The following is a 14,493-nucleotide window of genomic DNA, read 5'->3' as shown; positions in this document are numbered from 1 at the left end:
GCAAGAGTTGTAAATAACTGTGGGTATGAAGGTAGAGTTGGTTATTTTCTTTGATTAATCAGTGGTGATACAAGGTATCACTTTTTAAGCAACTTTGCATTTGGTCAAATCAAATTACCTTAGAACACAATCAAACTATTTCCCACACACTTCCAACTTCTTATAGCAACAGTTTATTTGCATAAGTCATACATAAAGCAATGCTTCATAAGCATAATATAAACAAACAATTTAATACAATCAATATTTACATGTTTTTATCATTATAGCATCATCTGGTCACAAATTTCCAGTCCGTCTATAATGAAGGAACCTACATCTAAAAGGAGAGCCAAGTCGCAAAATAATGAATAATGAATCAGTTTGAGATACATCTCTACATCATCTATGCAAGTTTTACAGTGAAGTAATGTGGTAGAACATGTGTAAATAACTGGGGGTATGAAGGTAGAGGTGGTTATTTTCTTTGATTAATCAGTGAGGAGGTCAATTCATAACCTCCTTGTATTGAAACTTTTAATATTTTTAAATAAAGACAAGTCCTGGACATAACCTTTATAAAAAATAAAACAATCCTTATTTAATACACTGCAAAAACTGGCTCAATGGCTAAACATCCATCAATACTCTAACCAAGTTAAATATTTAGACATGTTTACAAAGTGAAGGCAAGAATGTGTTTAGAAAAGTGTAAATGCTAAACACTGTTATTATGCATTTAGTATTTAAAAAAATGGCAAAACAACCAAAATAAGTAACCATTTTTCTCAAAATCCACTCAATGTGACTTGGCCTCCTGTTAGATCTTGGGTCCTCAATTCTCTGGAAACTTGATTCACAATGCCATGGTTGTATAATCCGTATATAGTTACAATGAATACTGTTCTTTACATCAACCCATCCAATTTTGTGTTACTGTTATTTGTGTATAATTATATTTGCCTTTGATATTACCTGTTACAGGCCTCCATTTGAAGTAGGGGTACCATGTTTCCTATTGGGTCTTAATTGTGACTATTCCCCATTCCAGAAAAATACAGCACTAATTTTTTGGGATTAAAAAATATCAAGTTCTGCCAAATGAAACATATCTCAATCCTAATCATTCATTTGGTCCAAACTGGATATAATAGTAAAAGTTCACTATTTTACCAATTTCTTGAAAAGAGCCAAAACATGCATTTTCGGAATGCTTTCTGACAATCGAGTCATAAAAATCAAAGTCTTAAGCATTCAAAATCTTGAGTATATGCCAAAATTTGCTCTAATTTTCGCTTTTTAATAAATGGTTGGTTATAAGAATAAAACATGTCTTTCCAAAAATTAGAATGAATAAACTGAAATTAGTCTTTGGGCATGATTTTTTTCACAGCATAGGAAAAACACCCTAAAAAGGCATGTTTTTGGCCCTTATTTCCAAAAATTGACCAAATATTAAAATTTGACTTTTATTGCTAGTTAGGACTAACTAAAGGACTAGGATTTAGCTATGTTTCATTTGGCAAAACAGGATAATATTTTTTTAATGCCAAAAAAATTAGTTCTGTATTTTAGTTTGTTCCCTAATTTGTCCAAAAATTAAAGGTAAGACTTTGTGAATGTGAAATTCGCACACAAAATGCCTTTGATTGAAATAATGTACTGAAACAATTAAGGAAATCTTTAAAAATAACAGACTCCTACACTTTTGAAATCATGAACATTTTTCTCCTATTAGTAACTGATGCCATTAATCTCCCACACAGGGGGTGTACATTTCAAATGGAGTCACCCATTCAGGTAACCCCATTTGAAATTCACACTCCCTGTGTGGAAAATTAATGCCTTCCATAGGTGGATGTATGGATTTCAACCGGAATAGTCCATTTCTACCACCTTGTACTGTCACCTTGTAGGAATTCAAGTGTATAATCCTTGTGATTTTTAACCAGTCACTTGGAAATACACAAAGCAAATGATAACCACAATTTATGACAACTGTCACATTTTCTATTATTTGAGTTGATTTTTCTGTGGTTACCTTCCCTTTCATATTTGGCCTTTGAAATAAAAATTATTGGCTGATATAGAACTGTTTTTGTTTAATTTGAGCAAACTATACACAACAGTAGGTAGTCTAATATGGGCTGGACCTTCAAGAACATGCTTCGCTGAGGTGAGGTACCAAGTTCTGGCAACTAAATTGGTGAACAAGGCTAACAAAGCTAATTGTATGGGCCCTGGTCCATGCATACCTCATCTAGAGTTGCTATTTCAATATTTTCGCAATAATGCGAGATAGATATTCCATAAAGGGATAAGCAGTGTACACAATCCCATTTATCTGTGCTGCAGACTCCAATTTGACTAACTAAAGTTCACCATTTTGTATGTAAAATGCAACCAATTTCCCAATTAAATACCAAAACAGCATGGAAAATAAGCCAAAATACACACATTAGCTACAAAATAGGTGCTATCGTGTTTGTGGGACTTGTCCAAGGAACATTGGTTTTGCTTGTTGCAGAACATCTCTATAATTAAATATTTCAGTAAAAATTTTGGGGGAAATGGTAACACATTGCAAAAAAATTGGTAGGCGATCAATAAGTCCTAATAAATCAGTGCTGCTCTGCTTTCTGAAAATGTAGTTTGATCCACAAGTTTTGATTAGCCAGGCTCAGCACACATGAGTGACACATTGACCACATACCGAATAGGGAGATTCCTCATCTTTCAATAGTACATTGTCCCAGGCAATAATATTCTAAACCAATAATCTTTACTGACCAAAGAACATAGCAATATATATAAAGAATACAGTCCAATTTTTGAACATAATTTACAAACTCCTTGCATAATTTCAAGAAACAAAATATAGCTTTTCTTCTTAAATCTTACTTTACATCTTTAAGTACAACATTATAGTAGTAAAATATATTCTTCAGCAAAACAATCATACAAATACACTGTTTAAGTGAGTGTCCCCTGTACTGTGGTGGTGTCAAAGATAAGCCTAAAAACATTCCCCAGAACCAACCAAGCCCTAAAACAGTTTTTTTTTGCCATATACCAGGGCTCAAATTTCAGGGAGGCCATCAAGGCCATTGCTTGCCCTTTTTTAGTTTTGGCCTTGGTGCCCAGATTGTTGTCAACTTCAAAAGGCATTCTTCATCACTTGCTGGCTTTGGTGCCTTTCTTTGTCATTGCCCAGTGGCCATGAAAATGAACAAAAAAAAATAAAATTTGAGGCCTGTCATATACAGATGGACGCTACATAAAATGCAAACTCCAACATGTGCATCATTTGTCCAATTTCAAGGGGGAAATTCCTCCACCCAATGGTAATTCTCAAAAAAATTGTGCCGTTGTATTTTGTAATCAATTCTCAATATTCATATTTCATATGTTTGCCATTTTATTGACACAAATGTCCAATTTCATAAACTGTGTCACTTATTAACTTACTGCTAGTAATTTTTGGAACAAGATGGGGGAAGAAAACAAGAGCACCAATGGTGCTATAGCTCAATTGTTGCTTGAAATTTGACACGTTTTTTAATATTGTTCAGATATATTTATAACAGTTAATTATTTCAAATTGTTTTTTTCTTCTAATGCACTTAACTGTATTTAAACATTTCTGCATTTATTGCTAGTTGGTTTTCTAAAAAAACGAGTTAACTCTCACCCCCCCAAAAAAAAATATGGTATTTGGTGCATCTCACATTCTTACCGAGTTTAACAATACTTGTATAAAAATGTGCTTGATCATGCAAATGATTCAAGTATCTTGGTGTTACATTAGATCTACTTCTTTCTGGTCCTCACCAAGAAGTAAAATTGTATTATTAGATATAAATTATATAAATATGTGATGGGATCAAGCAAAATCAGTCGGAACTCGGAAATGTTGATTTTAAGATATAGTCAAACAAAGGAAATAGGACTCCTGAAGTAGTGTTTGGACTAAAACTAGTTGAAAAGATCTCCAAATTAATCAGAGTATTATTGCCAGGATTATTCTTTGTGGTGATAATCTTTGTTGCTAGACTTGCCAAAAGATGGGATATGCTGGATATCGCAATGAACTGTTTATTTTCAAATGTTTCAATATTTTGGCACCTAGTTGTGAGACAGCAAAATCAGGAAATATTGATTTTGAGATATAACCAAACAAAGGAAGTATTTCCTTTTGTTTCCTATTGTTTTGGAGATTCTTAACTTTTGAACTGGTTGTCCAAATTCAATGGGGTTTCCTGCAAAATGTACTGAGCTTTGCCAATGTTGTTTACAATCCTATAAGCAAATGAAGATTGAATATGTCCGACTTGGGTCGATTTTGCTTGATCACACCACATATTAGATTAACTGTGAAAGTGATCATTTTTGGAAGTGCAATTGTTCACGCTTTATAGATTTTGGACTACTTTGCCTGTTTTTAAATTTGTGATTTTGAGTTTTCTTTCATAGACTTATACATAAGAACATGCACACTATCTGTGTTGAGCGTCAAAGGTGCGAAAATTAATGTTCCATCAAAATGTGGGCCACTTTTGAGTATTCCAAGATCTGCTCAATACCATTCATATGGGTGACTGCCCTGCATTAACACTTTATGCCGATACAGTTCCGAACATGTGTATAATAAAAAATAACAAAAAAATTCTCACGTTTTATTTTTCTACAGGGCTAAATATTGTATTGTGTAATCAGGAAAGTGCATGGTTTGCACTTCCTGTGCAAATCAATCATAGTGTAATCAATCATGCTAAAAATAGATACCACCTGAAAGACTACGATGACAAAGACAAGCAACAGAATTGATCCTATGGTATCCTACCCTTCTTTTTTATAAGATTGTGTAACCTTCAGAATTGTCAGAAAAGTGTGCAATGTAATTCTTGGTTTTGAACTGAATTATCTGTCTACAGCACACCCAAAATGAACCATGGCAATCTGTGCAAATACAAATAGGCTACTATGCATAGAGAAAAAACATACAACAGCAACAATTCCTTCCTTCCATTATATAGTTTGATGATCATATAATTATATTTTACTCCACATGGGATATTCGATGCAACAACTATTTGTTATTCAATTGATATTCATTCCCTTTCTGTTATGTTTAAATTCTTATGAATGTTTGTTGACATCAAATCAATAACATTTATATCATTTTGATATCAACTGACTTTTTAGTCAACAGACATATATATATCCATGAAATGAAACAGATTGAATAACGAATACATGTTGCACAAATAATAGTTGCACTAATATTAGATGTTGAATATATGGAGTATGAATTGGCCTTGATTGACTGGAAAAGAATGGGACAGTTGGGAGTTGGGAGCCGACTCTCTGCACACGGGACCAATGGATAGAGTACTCTCAAGGTTCATTATGTACCATGGGCAAGGAGAGGAATGCCTCAATTTATAAGGGTGTATTAATCTTGCCATGTTTTATTTTCACTCTTACATTGGTGCCTACCATTAAAACAACATGTTTCTAAATTTTGAGTTGCATTACATTGCTGTTTGATATGAGAAGCAACAACTATGAATATTGATGCTCATAGAATAGTACACTTCCAGTGTGGTTACCACATTTCACCACATTTTTGTTCACAGCATCTAAACTAAACATATCTTGGGTGTTAATTTTACTGGGGTAACGAGCAAAATATGAGCTTTCTACTTATACCAGAAACCTAGTTTTTGTGAAGAAAAATGGGGGGAGGGAACAAAAGTGCTGAAGGATTAAATTGCATGTGCAGTTAAGTGTCCATGGACAAAAACCTCTTAGATTGTTCTCCTTATTAGGTCGCCTTTGCTCTTTTCACTTGGAGTGTATTAGCACATACCTACTTCTATAAAAAAAAATATAAACTATTTTTTGATGATTTATAGATTTTCTTATTTAGTTAATGATACCATTAAAGGTTAGCAGTGGGACTTTATTATCTGGAACACAAACATTAATTTTGCTGTATGTTTGCATTTTTCCAAAAGGGGTCGTTTATTGAAGGTGAATTGTCAGTGAAAAAAAAACTTTAAAATCAGGATTTCCTGATAGTGCTCCTGATGAAGGAGGGATTTATGACTATAATATTACTACATGGGCCTCATGGAAGAACAGAGGATACCTTGAAACATCCACTGAATGAGTAACCCAGGCAAAAGAAGAAATAAAACAAAATAAACTACTGCCATGGCGGCGCTCACAGAAATCAAGTGGAAAATTATATTTTCGTGGTAAAATACAACAACATTACACCTGCAAGTGCATCATCAAGCAAGAATTAGGCAACGAAATGGATGGAAGTTTGAGTCATAAAAGGTTTGGTCCATGCAATTTAGCGATTGTCACTGACAAGACCGACATGACAGATGTAAGTTTTAAGCTTACTCACACGATATAGCATGGAAATGTTTGCATTTTTGACAATTTTCCCAGAAAAATTGGGAGGGGAGCGTTTATTAGAGGGGAGCCTTTATTACAGACAATACGGTATCTGCTTTGTTTTTAACATGTTCCCCACCTCTTTGGTGTTATATCTATCAACTTTAAACCCAATCAGAGCTATTTCAAATCTGACCCCTTTCATCTCAACATCCTTGGGGGCATTATAATAACTACCCAATGACCATCTTTACCAAGTTTGCGATGAGTAGCAATGATACTTTTGGAATGGCATCTATTATACAAAACTTGAATCAACTATAGCACACCCATACATCATACATAAAGTGACTGCATGCATAGTCTCTTTTGAAAATGTTCAGGCGAGACAAAAATACATTTAGAATGTGTGGGTGTACATTGTGGTAACAGCAACACATTGTTAGGAGATTGAAATGTCAAAGATAATGTTGAACAATGCTACATAAATCAATCAATGCCTAAAGAGCAGCCTACCATATCCAAATTAATTATATCTTTGGGTTGGTAAGTTATTTCAAATGAAGTGAGTTTATTATGTCAAACTGGAAGGATATTTTCTATGCAAACAAAGTTGGTACTCACGATATAGAAAAAGAAATATCAGTCAATACAATTCAATATCCAAACTGTTTTTCTCTCATTCAATATCAGATTTTCATCCAAGGGGTGATTTCACAAGATGAAGAAACACACATATTTCAGGTGGCTCTTTTCAAGGAAGGCGCACTGATAAGGTCCAATATGATATTCTTTTTTTGTTGTTGTCGGCCTATTTCAGCAATTTTGTTATGAATAATACTTTATCTTCACAGATGTGACTGCAGTATACTGACTCTACAAAAGAGGTTCCAATTCAATGTTTTCTGCAAATGAGACTAATCATATTCCACATCAAAACCGTGTCACACATCCCACCTTTATATTCTTAGCTATCCATATTCACCCCGATATGGAAGTGAAATCAATGCGTTGAGGCAGCTGTTCCATGCACATGCGGCGTCTCTAAGCATGTGCAAACGCTAGGTGCATCCAATGAAATGTGCACTAACGTCACTGCCATATCAAGGTGAAAAATGGTATAGACTGGCAAGTTTTGTGCATGCCATACCATATGTTATGACAACCCACCAGCTTTGCTTTACAGGGATGTCAAGGCTGTTTAACCTGGGTGGTTTCATTCGGTGTTATTACACAAAACTTTCAGCAGAGATTTTCCATCATCCAACCATGTCATGGCATGCAATTATTACCCATTATAAATGCTCTATATCCACATGACAAATTACCCCATCTGAAGCCAATACTGCTTGTAAATTGCACTATTGGTAACTATCTGGTTCCATTGTTCCAGGCCGTGGCTTGTGGTCATAGCTTGACGGACCCGTCTGGTAAGGCACTGTTACATAGTCTGTAGTAACGCATGTCGGTTATAAACCGGTGGAGAGTTGAGGAGAATGAAGGTAGATCCTGGAAAATATGACAAAATCAAAACCGTAACACCATAAGAATGTTGCATTTCATTCACTGCAGATGGAAATATGAGACATGTTCACACAAAGTGAGAGGAAAGTTGCAAAATTTTTGACTTATGGCCAGATTCATAATCTCTGGATCATAAACTTGCCAGGGTTGCTCCCTCACTTAGGTCAAAAAAAGAAAGTTGTTTGGTTGTACTCCACCGACCGACCCGATTTTTGAGACCTACCCATTTTTTTTTTCAGTCAAGGCCAAAAAGAGAAGTTATAGGCCCTAAATTACTTAGTATTCAAGGTTGGAAACCAGAGAAATACTGCTACTAAAAATAAATGCTATTTTTTTCTAAGTTGGATAAAGGTGTACATTACTTTTGCTTCTACTGAACAGCCAGGGACACATTGAATTAATATGCATTGCTAACTATTTTTTTGGGGTTTTTTTTTACGTTTAAAACATTACGTTTGACAAATCACACCCCTTATTTTAATTACTATTCTATTTGTACATATTAGGGATGTCATTTTGTGTATTTATGGTACATTACATATAACACAGGTGAACTATTATTAGTACATATGGACCCCACTCATTCCCAATATTCTGTGGTTGGCGGTGGGGCACATTGCAAAAGATTGATGCATAAATGGGTGTATGAACTCCTAAAAGAATCCAATATTGCAGTAAGATCTGTAGACCTACTTGCTGTTCCATTTAAAATCTCTTGCTACATAAGCACAATTGAAAAAAGTTTAGACTCAAAAAGGTAGAATTATTAAGCATAAACCATGTATAGATATAGATTGTATATAGATGAAGGAGAACAATGTCTTGTGTGCAGGTGAAATCAAGCTCCCATATCAGAATCCCTCATTTCCATTCTGGTTCACCCTTTAGACCCACACAATTTATGTACCTGATCATGTTTGAAATTGCACTCAAGTATAGTTCTTTGATTAGCATCCAAGCCTTCTGAACTGGCTAAGAATTGGGGTAGAAATGTGGCGTAGAACCCCTCAAAGTTGACCGCTGCCATGTTGTACACGGTGACACAGATGTCCTCTTGGAGCAGATCGTGTGATTTGTGCAGGAGGACTTGGAGGAGGACATTCAAGAATGGGGACAACATCATGTCCTGGAAGATTTTCTGCAAGATTAGAACATTGAAAATAATGTCATCAAAAGTTAACGCTAAGGGAACAAACTAAAAGTTTGTTGATGTCCTAATCCTAATATAACTGTGAAACGTTGAAAATACAACCTGAAAGATCAACTTCATGAACTTTGATGTTATAACTAGATTTTAACAAACATATTCAGACTTATTGACCCCTTCCCCATCAAAAGGGCTTTCATTTATACGATGTCATCAACCTTTTGGTTTGTTCCTGTATCAAATAAAGGAAAAGATGAGTGAGGCATTAAAATAGGGTTTCAAATGAAGTCAGTGGCTTACAAAAGGGGTTTACAAGACCACTCTGGAGTCTGGAACAAGGTCAGGCATGTGACACAATTTTAGCCTGTTTGATCTAAAATATATTGTCAATTAAAACCATATTTTTACAAATTTCTGAATATAAAATCTTGTTAATTTGTAAAGAGGAGTTGAAAACTGATGGTCACAAATTTGGTTAACAACTTTTAACATAATTAAAATTATGTTGGGCAATTTTGATTCTGATTCTTCATACTACCCTCTTAGCAAGTGATGTGCAATTATTGACCTCCAATCTGATAAGTCAATGTCAATTCAAATCTCTTTTCTTCTGCAGTTTGTCCTTTTTCAATGTTACCGTAGTGTGAGTTGTGTGATAGAGGGGTAAACATTGTTTTTGGTACTTACCTTGTGATAGAGTTTTAACTTAGCATTGAGATTCTCTAAGGATTCCAGGTTTTGTCTGAATACTGATATGTCTGGTTGCAAGAAAGACTGACCAAAGGCCTGCAACAAAATAATTCAATCACTCTTAGTTTCAATCAGTTTACCTATTTTGATGCATACATTACTACAGTTGATACCACAGCAGAACAGCACTTGCCGATGCATGAATCCCATTTATCACATAAACAGAAGAGAATCACAAATGCAACATGGCTTGATTATCTAATGAGGTCTTGATGTTTCAAGATTTTCCATGATGCGATTCAATCAGCCTATCAGAGCCCCATTTCTGTGTTTACGCTGAATATGCACCAAACAAGGTCAACAACCGCCGTTCTTCTCTGCATGTGTAAGCAATTGTAGTAGTGTATTTCTAATTACAACATAACATAACATAACATATTAACATAACATAACATAACATAACATAACTTAACATAACATATCATAACATATTAACATAACATATGAACATAACATAACATAACATAACATAATATAACACAAGTTTAGATGTGCCATCCATCACCACTAATCCCTTTACAGTTATGCACTCACAGGTAAAGATCCACTTGAAAACAAATTTGGCATGCCATGTGATGATGTCAATATGGACAGTTTCTAATGAGCTACTGATCCCGACACCATGTTAAGTAGGAACTCACTATAGGTGTTCATCCTAGGTTGTACTTGAATACCTGCCCACATACCAGAAGTGGGTGAATTTGCTGTTGGATGGGCAATATTTCAAAACTACCTCCCTCCTTATTTCATAGGTAACAATTTGTATTCGATGAAAGTAGTTTAAATGTCCAGACTGGCAATTTTGAAGTTGGCCTGGTAATAACAGCAACCTAACGGATCAACCAAACACCTTACCTGCATAATAGCTATGAATTGCTGCTCATTCTCCACAGTCTCAGTACCACCCTGCATCTTTGACAACACAGACACCGTGAAGAAATAACGCCACTTGTTCTGTAGCAGTTCAGTTAAGAGACTATACAAAGCTGGTTTGACATCTGGTGAAGCCCTCTGTAGAACAATATAAAACATTTGAGTTTAATATAATACTAAAAACTTTTTTCTTCCTTATTTTTAAATTTCTTTGGCAAAATTGTATTTTTATCCAGCCATAATCAAGGTAGAAACACTGGAAAAGGAAGCTAATTAGATCAGGAAGCAGGACCCATCATGACCAGGGCAATATAATGTATGTCATGTTTTTTGACAATACACATTTTTTGAACTAGTAATATGAATGTTTCAACTATTGGATGCATGTAACAAGTAGCATCCCAGTGGATACAAGCTTTCAATGAACACATGTATAATTTTTTTTGTCCAATCCTTGTTGGAATTTGTGAACTCAAAAGCCTCAAGTTTCTTGTGTACTGTACAAAGTGTATTGCATATTTCTTTATGAACTCAAAAGCTTCAATAATATTTCTATGTGTAAATAAAGCAATTATGTGCAATTTGCTCAAGTGATGCTCTAAATCTTTCATGAATTGCTACATTTTGCCCGATTGTAATACCCAGTGAAATACTAAGCCAGAAATGCTTTAAATTCAGTATGATTACAAGGGTTTTTTTACAACAAACCCAGGTTTATTTGCCAGCTACCAGAATACGGGATTATTAAACCCTGGACCTAGTATCTAACAGAATCATTGACATATAAACTATGTAGGCTATACGTCTTATACATGAAGTTATGGGATGTTCAACAGCTTGACTTCGACATACTAATACATACAGTGAAAATAACAGACGTTGGAATGAAATAGTGATTTTCTCTGTTGAACCTCATTTGTTCCACCCAAAATCAAAGAGGACATATCTGATGGTGAAAACTAACAATATTTGGGGGAAAAATCAAAATCAATTTTTAATGCAAATCACACATTGTTGCTTTAAGGATGGCTTTCATTTCTGCATGGAGGCAAGGGTAGTGTCTGTCCCTTGTTCAAACCTACCTCAGCTATTATAGGATATGTATGGTCCATACATATACTAATTATACTAGGCAGATATGCTCGAAATGCTGAACCTGGCTCTTGCACTATAATTTCAAGTACTTGTAGAAATCTGTCATGAGCAAGATAAAAAAAATATGATCAGTGTAAATTTTATCATAAGCTTTAAAATAGTATATCATTTGACTTCAAACGATATCCAGAAGCGGGGTTATGGTTTGTTGAACTCTGCTCCTTCAACAAAATGGTACCTTTTTTCGGTTCTATGTGTGTCTCTTTTTCCACATTGCAAGTAAGAAAGTCATAATTGGCGGTCATTTCAAATCATCATCAAGTCAACGAGCTTCAGGAATGTCCTCATTGTTAATTGTTGGTTATATATACATACCCAGACAAAATACAATGCAATTGTAACCCACCACTTGAACAGGATTTAGCCAAAGCAAATAAAGACTAGAGCTATTTAATGATTCTTTATGTAGACGATTATTATCCTCTTCAGCAATAGGATTATTGATTGGTTTAAACGCTATCAAATGAGAAACATGTCGCGCCTAATTGAGACACCTATGAATACGACCCTCACACATATTTTGCACTGTATCTCAGAATACAATTTGCCGAGTTTACGGCTCATTTGTAGTGTCCACTGGCATATAAACAAACAAACTATCACACAAAGAGGATAACGGCACAGGCTTCACACATGTGTATATAGAACTGCATATAAACTGTACTATTAGCCGATGATCAATTGAAAATTTTGACCTTTCATATTGAAGATATGGATTTTTCCCCAAAAAGACCTAATTTTTGTTGGTGTTTTGTGGAAAAAATCCATATCTTCAATACGAAAGGTCAAAATTTTCAATTGATCGTCGGCTTTTCATCCCACCTACATACACTTTAAGTATAAATTATCAGATTTATAAAGTTTACTTCGAGTAGTGTTAAATATCAATTTTTAATCATTTGTCATAAAATGTGTATTACATTGCGAATTTCAAAAAATCAAAATTATTTGATATCAGAAGGACATTCTTCGTATTCAGAATGCAATTCGATATGTCTGATGTGCTCTTATTATGTCCCACAATAAATACTGTCCAAACGTTCATACCCCATCCCTTAACCTGCCTAATATAGTACAATACATATTATTATCAAGAATTGGTGTTAAATTATCTGTTTAACTTGTCAGCATAACAAGGTCTTAAATTTGTCAACCATATCAGGTGAGTCTTGACACCAAACAAAGGATTAAACAGAGCTTAACCTACCTAATATGGTACTAAGATTTGTCACATGGGTGCAAAAACAAATCTGTAAAACTTTACATAATAATCCTTGTCCTACTTGTCCTAACACAAAATGCCCCTAATTTTCTATTGTGAACAGACCAATGTCTAGCTATGGGTTTCTTCTATCCAGTGATAGGGGAAGGTGGGGCATAACGGAACACTTAACTTTGAGGATGCTCTGTGACGTCACCATAAGTAATATGACTGTAAAAATTATATGTTCAGTTGAAGTTTGTATTTACCTTTAATATACCATTAACCAATATAACTTGAATCTTACAATTTTTATAAAAATGAAGAAATATTTTCAACAAAAAAAAAAAACTGTTTTGCCCCACTATCGGGCAAAACAGAACCCCCTATGGGGCAAAAGCGGCACCCTGGGTGTAAACTTATATCAGTTGTTCCATCGGTAGGCCCTAGGCCTAGTTATATGTAGGTCTAGTTATATGTCTATGTTTCAGCAAAGTGTTTACCATGTTCGAGTAGGCCCCTAGATAACGCCTACATTTCCTTGAGTGAAGACAAGTTATGTCCAATTGGGGCAAAACGGAACCCATCTGTGGGACAAAACTCCCGGGGCAAAACGGAACCCTGTTCCGTTATGCCCCACACCTAGGGTTCGGTTTTGCCCCATACCCGATTTTTTAGAAATAGGTTGCATGCATAATACATCGTAGCATATAGGCCATGCACTTAATACAGCTCATGGCTAGTACCTTTGTGTTTACAATATACACAATTATTTGGGAATCCGATATTAATGAAGTAAAATTTCAGCGCATTAAACATCTACATATCTTACACCAGACGGGTAGTAATTTTTTGACTCGATCTTGCTCGAATGTCAGTGGATTGTTTCAGATAAAATTTTTGTAGCCATACTTGTGTTCCTCAATATAATTTGCATAGACGGCAGTATTGCGAAGGCCTATTTTTCCAGGTGGTTCCTTTTTGCCCCGGGGGTCCGTTATGCCCCACCTTCCCCTACATCCCCCACATAATGTTGATTAGCTTAAGTGATTTGGGTGTAAACAATGAAGCCCCTCCCACCCCTTGTTGTACCAAGGTTAATGAGGTAGCAATCAAATATACCAAGCAGCAATGTAACCATGGGTCCATGACACACAATCTGCTTTCATACTCAACAACCGAGATTTCATTGATTTATCTTTCTAGGTGATGTACAATGTGAAATTGTAAGTACTGGTATATAGGACTAATTGGCCTTACGCCTGATGGCTTACAGTGACATTGCAACTTCTATGCAAAGATTGACTACAAAAACTAAAGCACCACAAAGGGGTATTGTGCACTATGTGCTGGAACTAATTACCAAGGAATTTTACGATATCATAAAACTTTTCGGTGTCTTTAAATCACACACACACATTAATCACACTGCGCTTTTTGTTACAATCTAAAG

General features: G+C 35.1%; 2 protein-coding genes across 2 annotated transcripts in view; both read right to left on the bottom strand.

Moving 5' to 3' along the window:
• LOC140163692 (exportin-6-like) overlaps positions 1 to 374 on the bottom strand; it is a 3,834-nt gene extending 3,460 nt beyond the window's left edge. Inside the window, exon 1 of the mRNA XM_072187008.1 lies at positions 318 to 374. Within this exon, the coding sequence (XP_072043109.1) occupies positions 318 to 374 (57 nt within the window). The remainder of the gene's footprint in view (positions 1 to 317) is intronic.
• The window catches only part of LOC140164865 (exportin-6-like), a 64,649-nt gene continuing 50,410 nt past the window's right edge, over positions 255 to 14,493 (bottom strand). The window contains 5 exon segments of the mRNA XM_072188246.1: positions 255 to 7,899; positions 8,822 to 9,052; positions 9,749 to 9,847; positions 10,667 to 10,822; positions 11,767 to 11,878. Coding sequence (XP_072044347.1) covers positions 7,798 to 7,899; positions 8,822 to 9,052; positions 9,749 to 9,847; positions 10,667 to 10,822; positions 11,767 to 11,878 — 700 coding nt within the window. The 3' untranslated portion in view covers positions 255 to 7,797.

Source organism: Amphiura filiformis, chromosome 11 (assembly GCF_039555335.1).
Source record: "Amphiura filiformis chromosome 11, Afil_fr2py, whole genome shotgun sequence".
In the NCBI taxonomy this organism is placed as follows: domain Eukaryota; kingdom Metazoa; phylum Echinodermata; class Ophiuroidea; order Amphilepidida; family Amphiuridae; genus Amphiura; species Amphiura filiformis.
The sequence above is the reverse complement of the archived record's forward strand: the minus strand, read 5'-3'. Positions and strand labels throughout refer to the sequence as shown.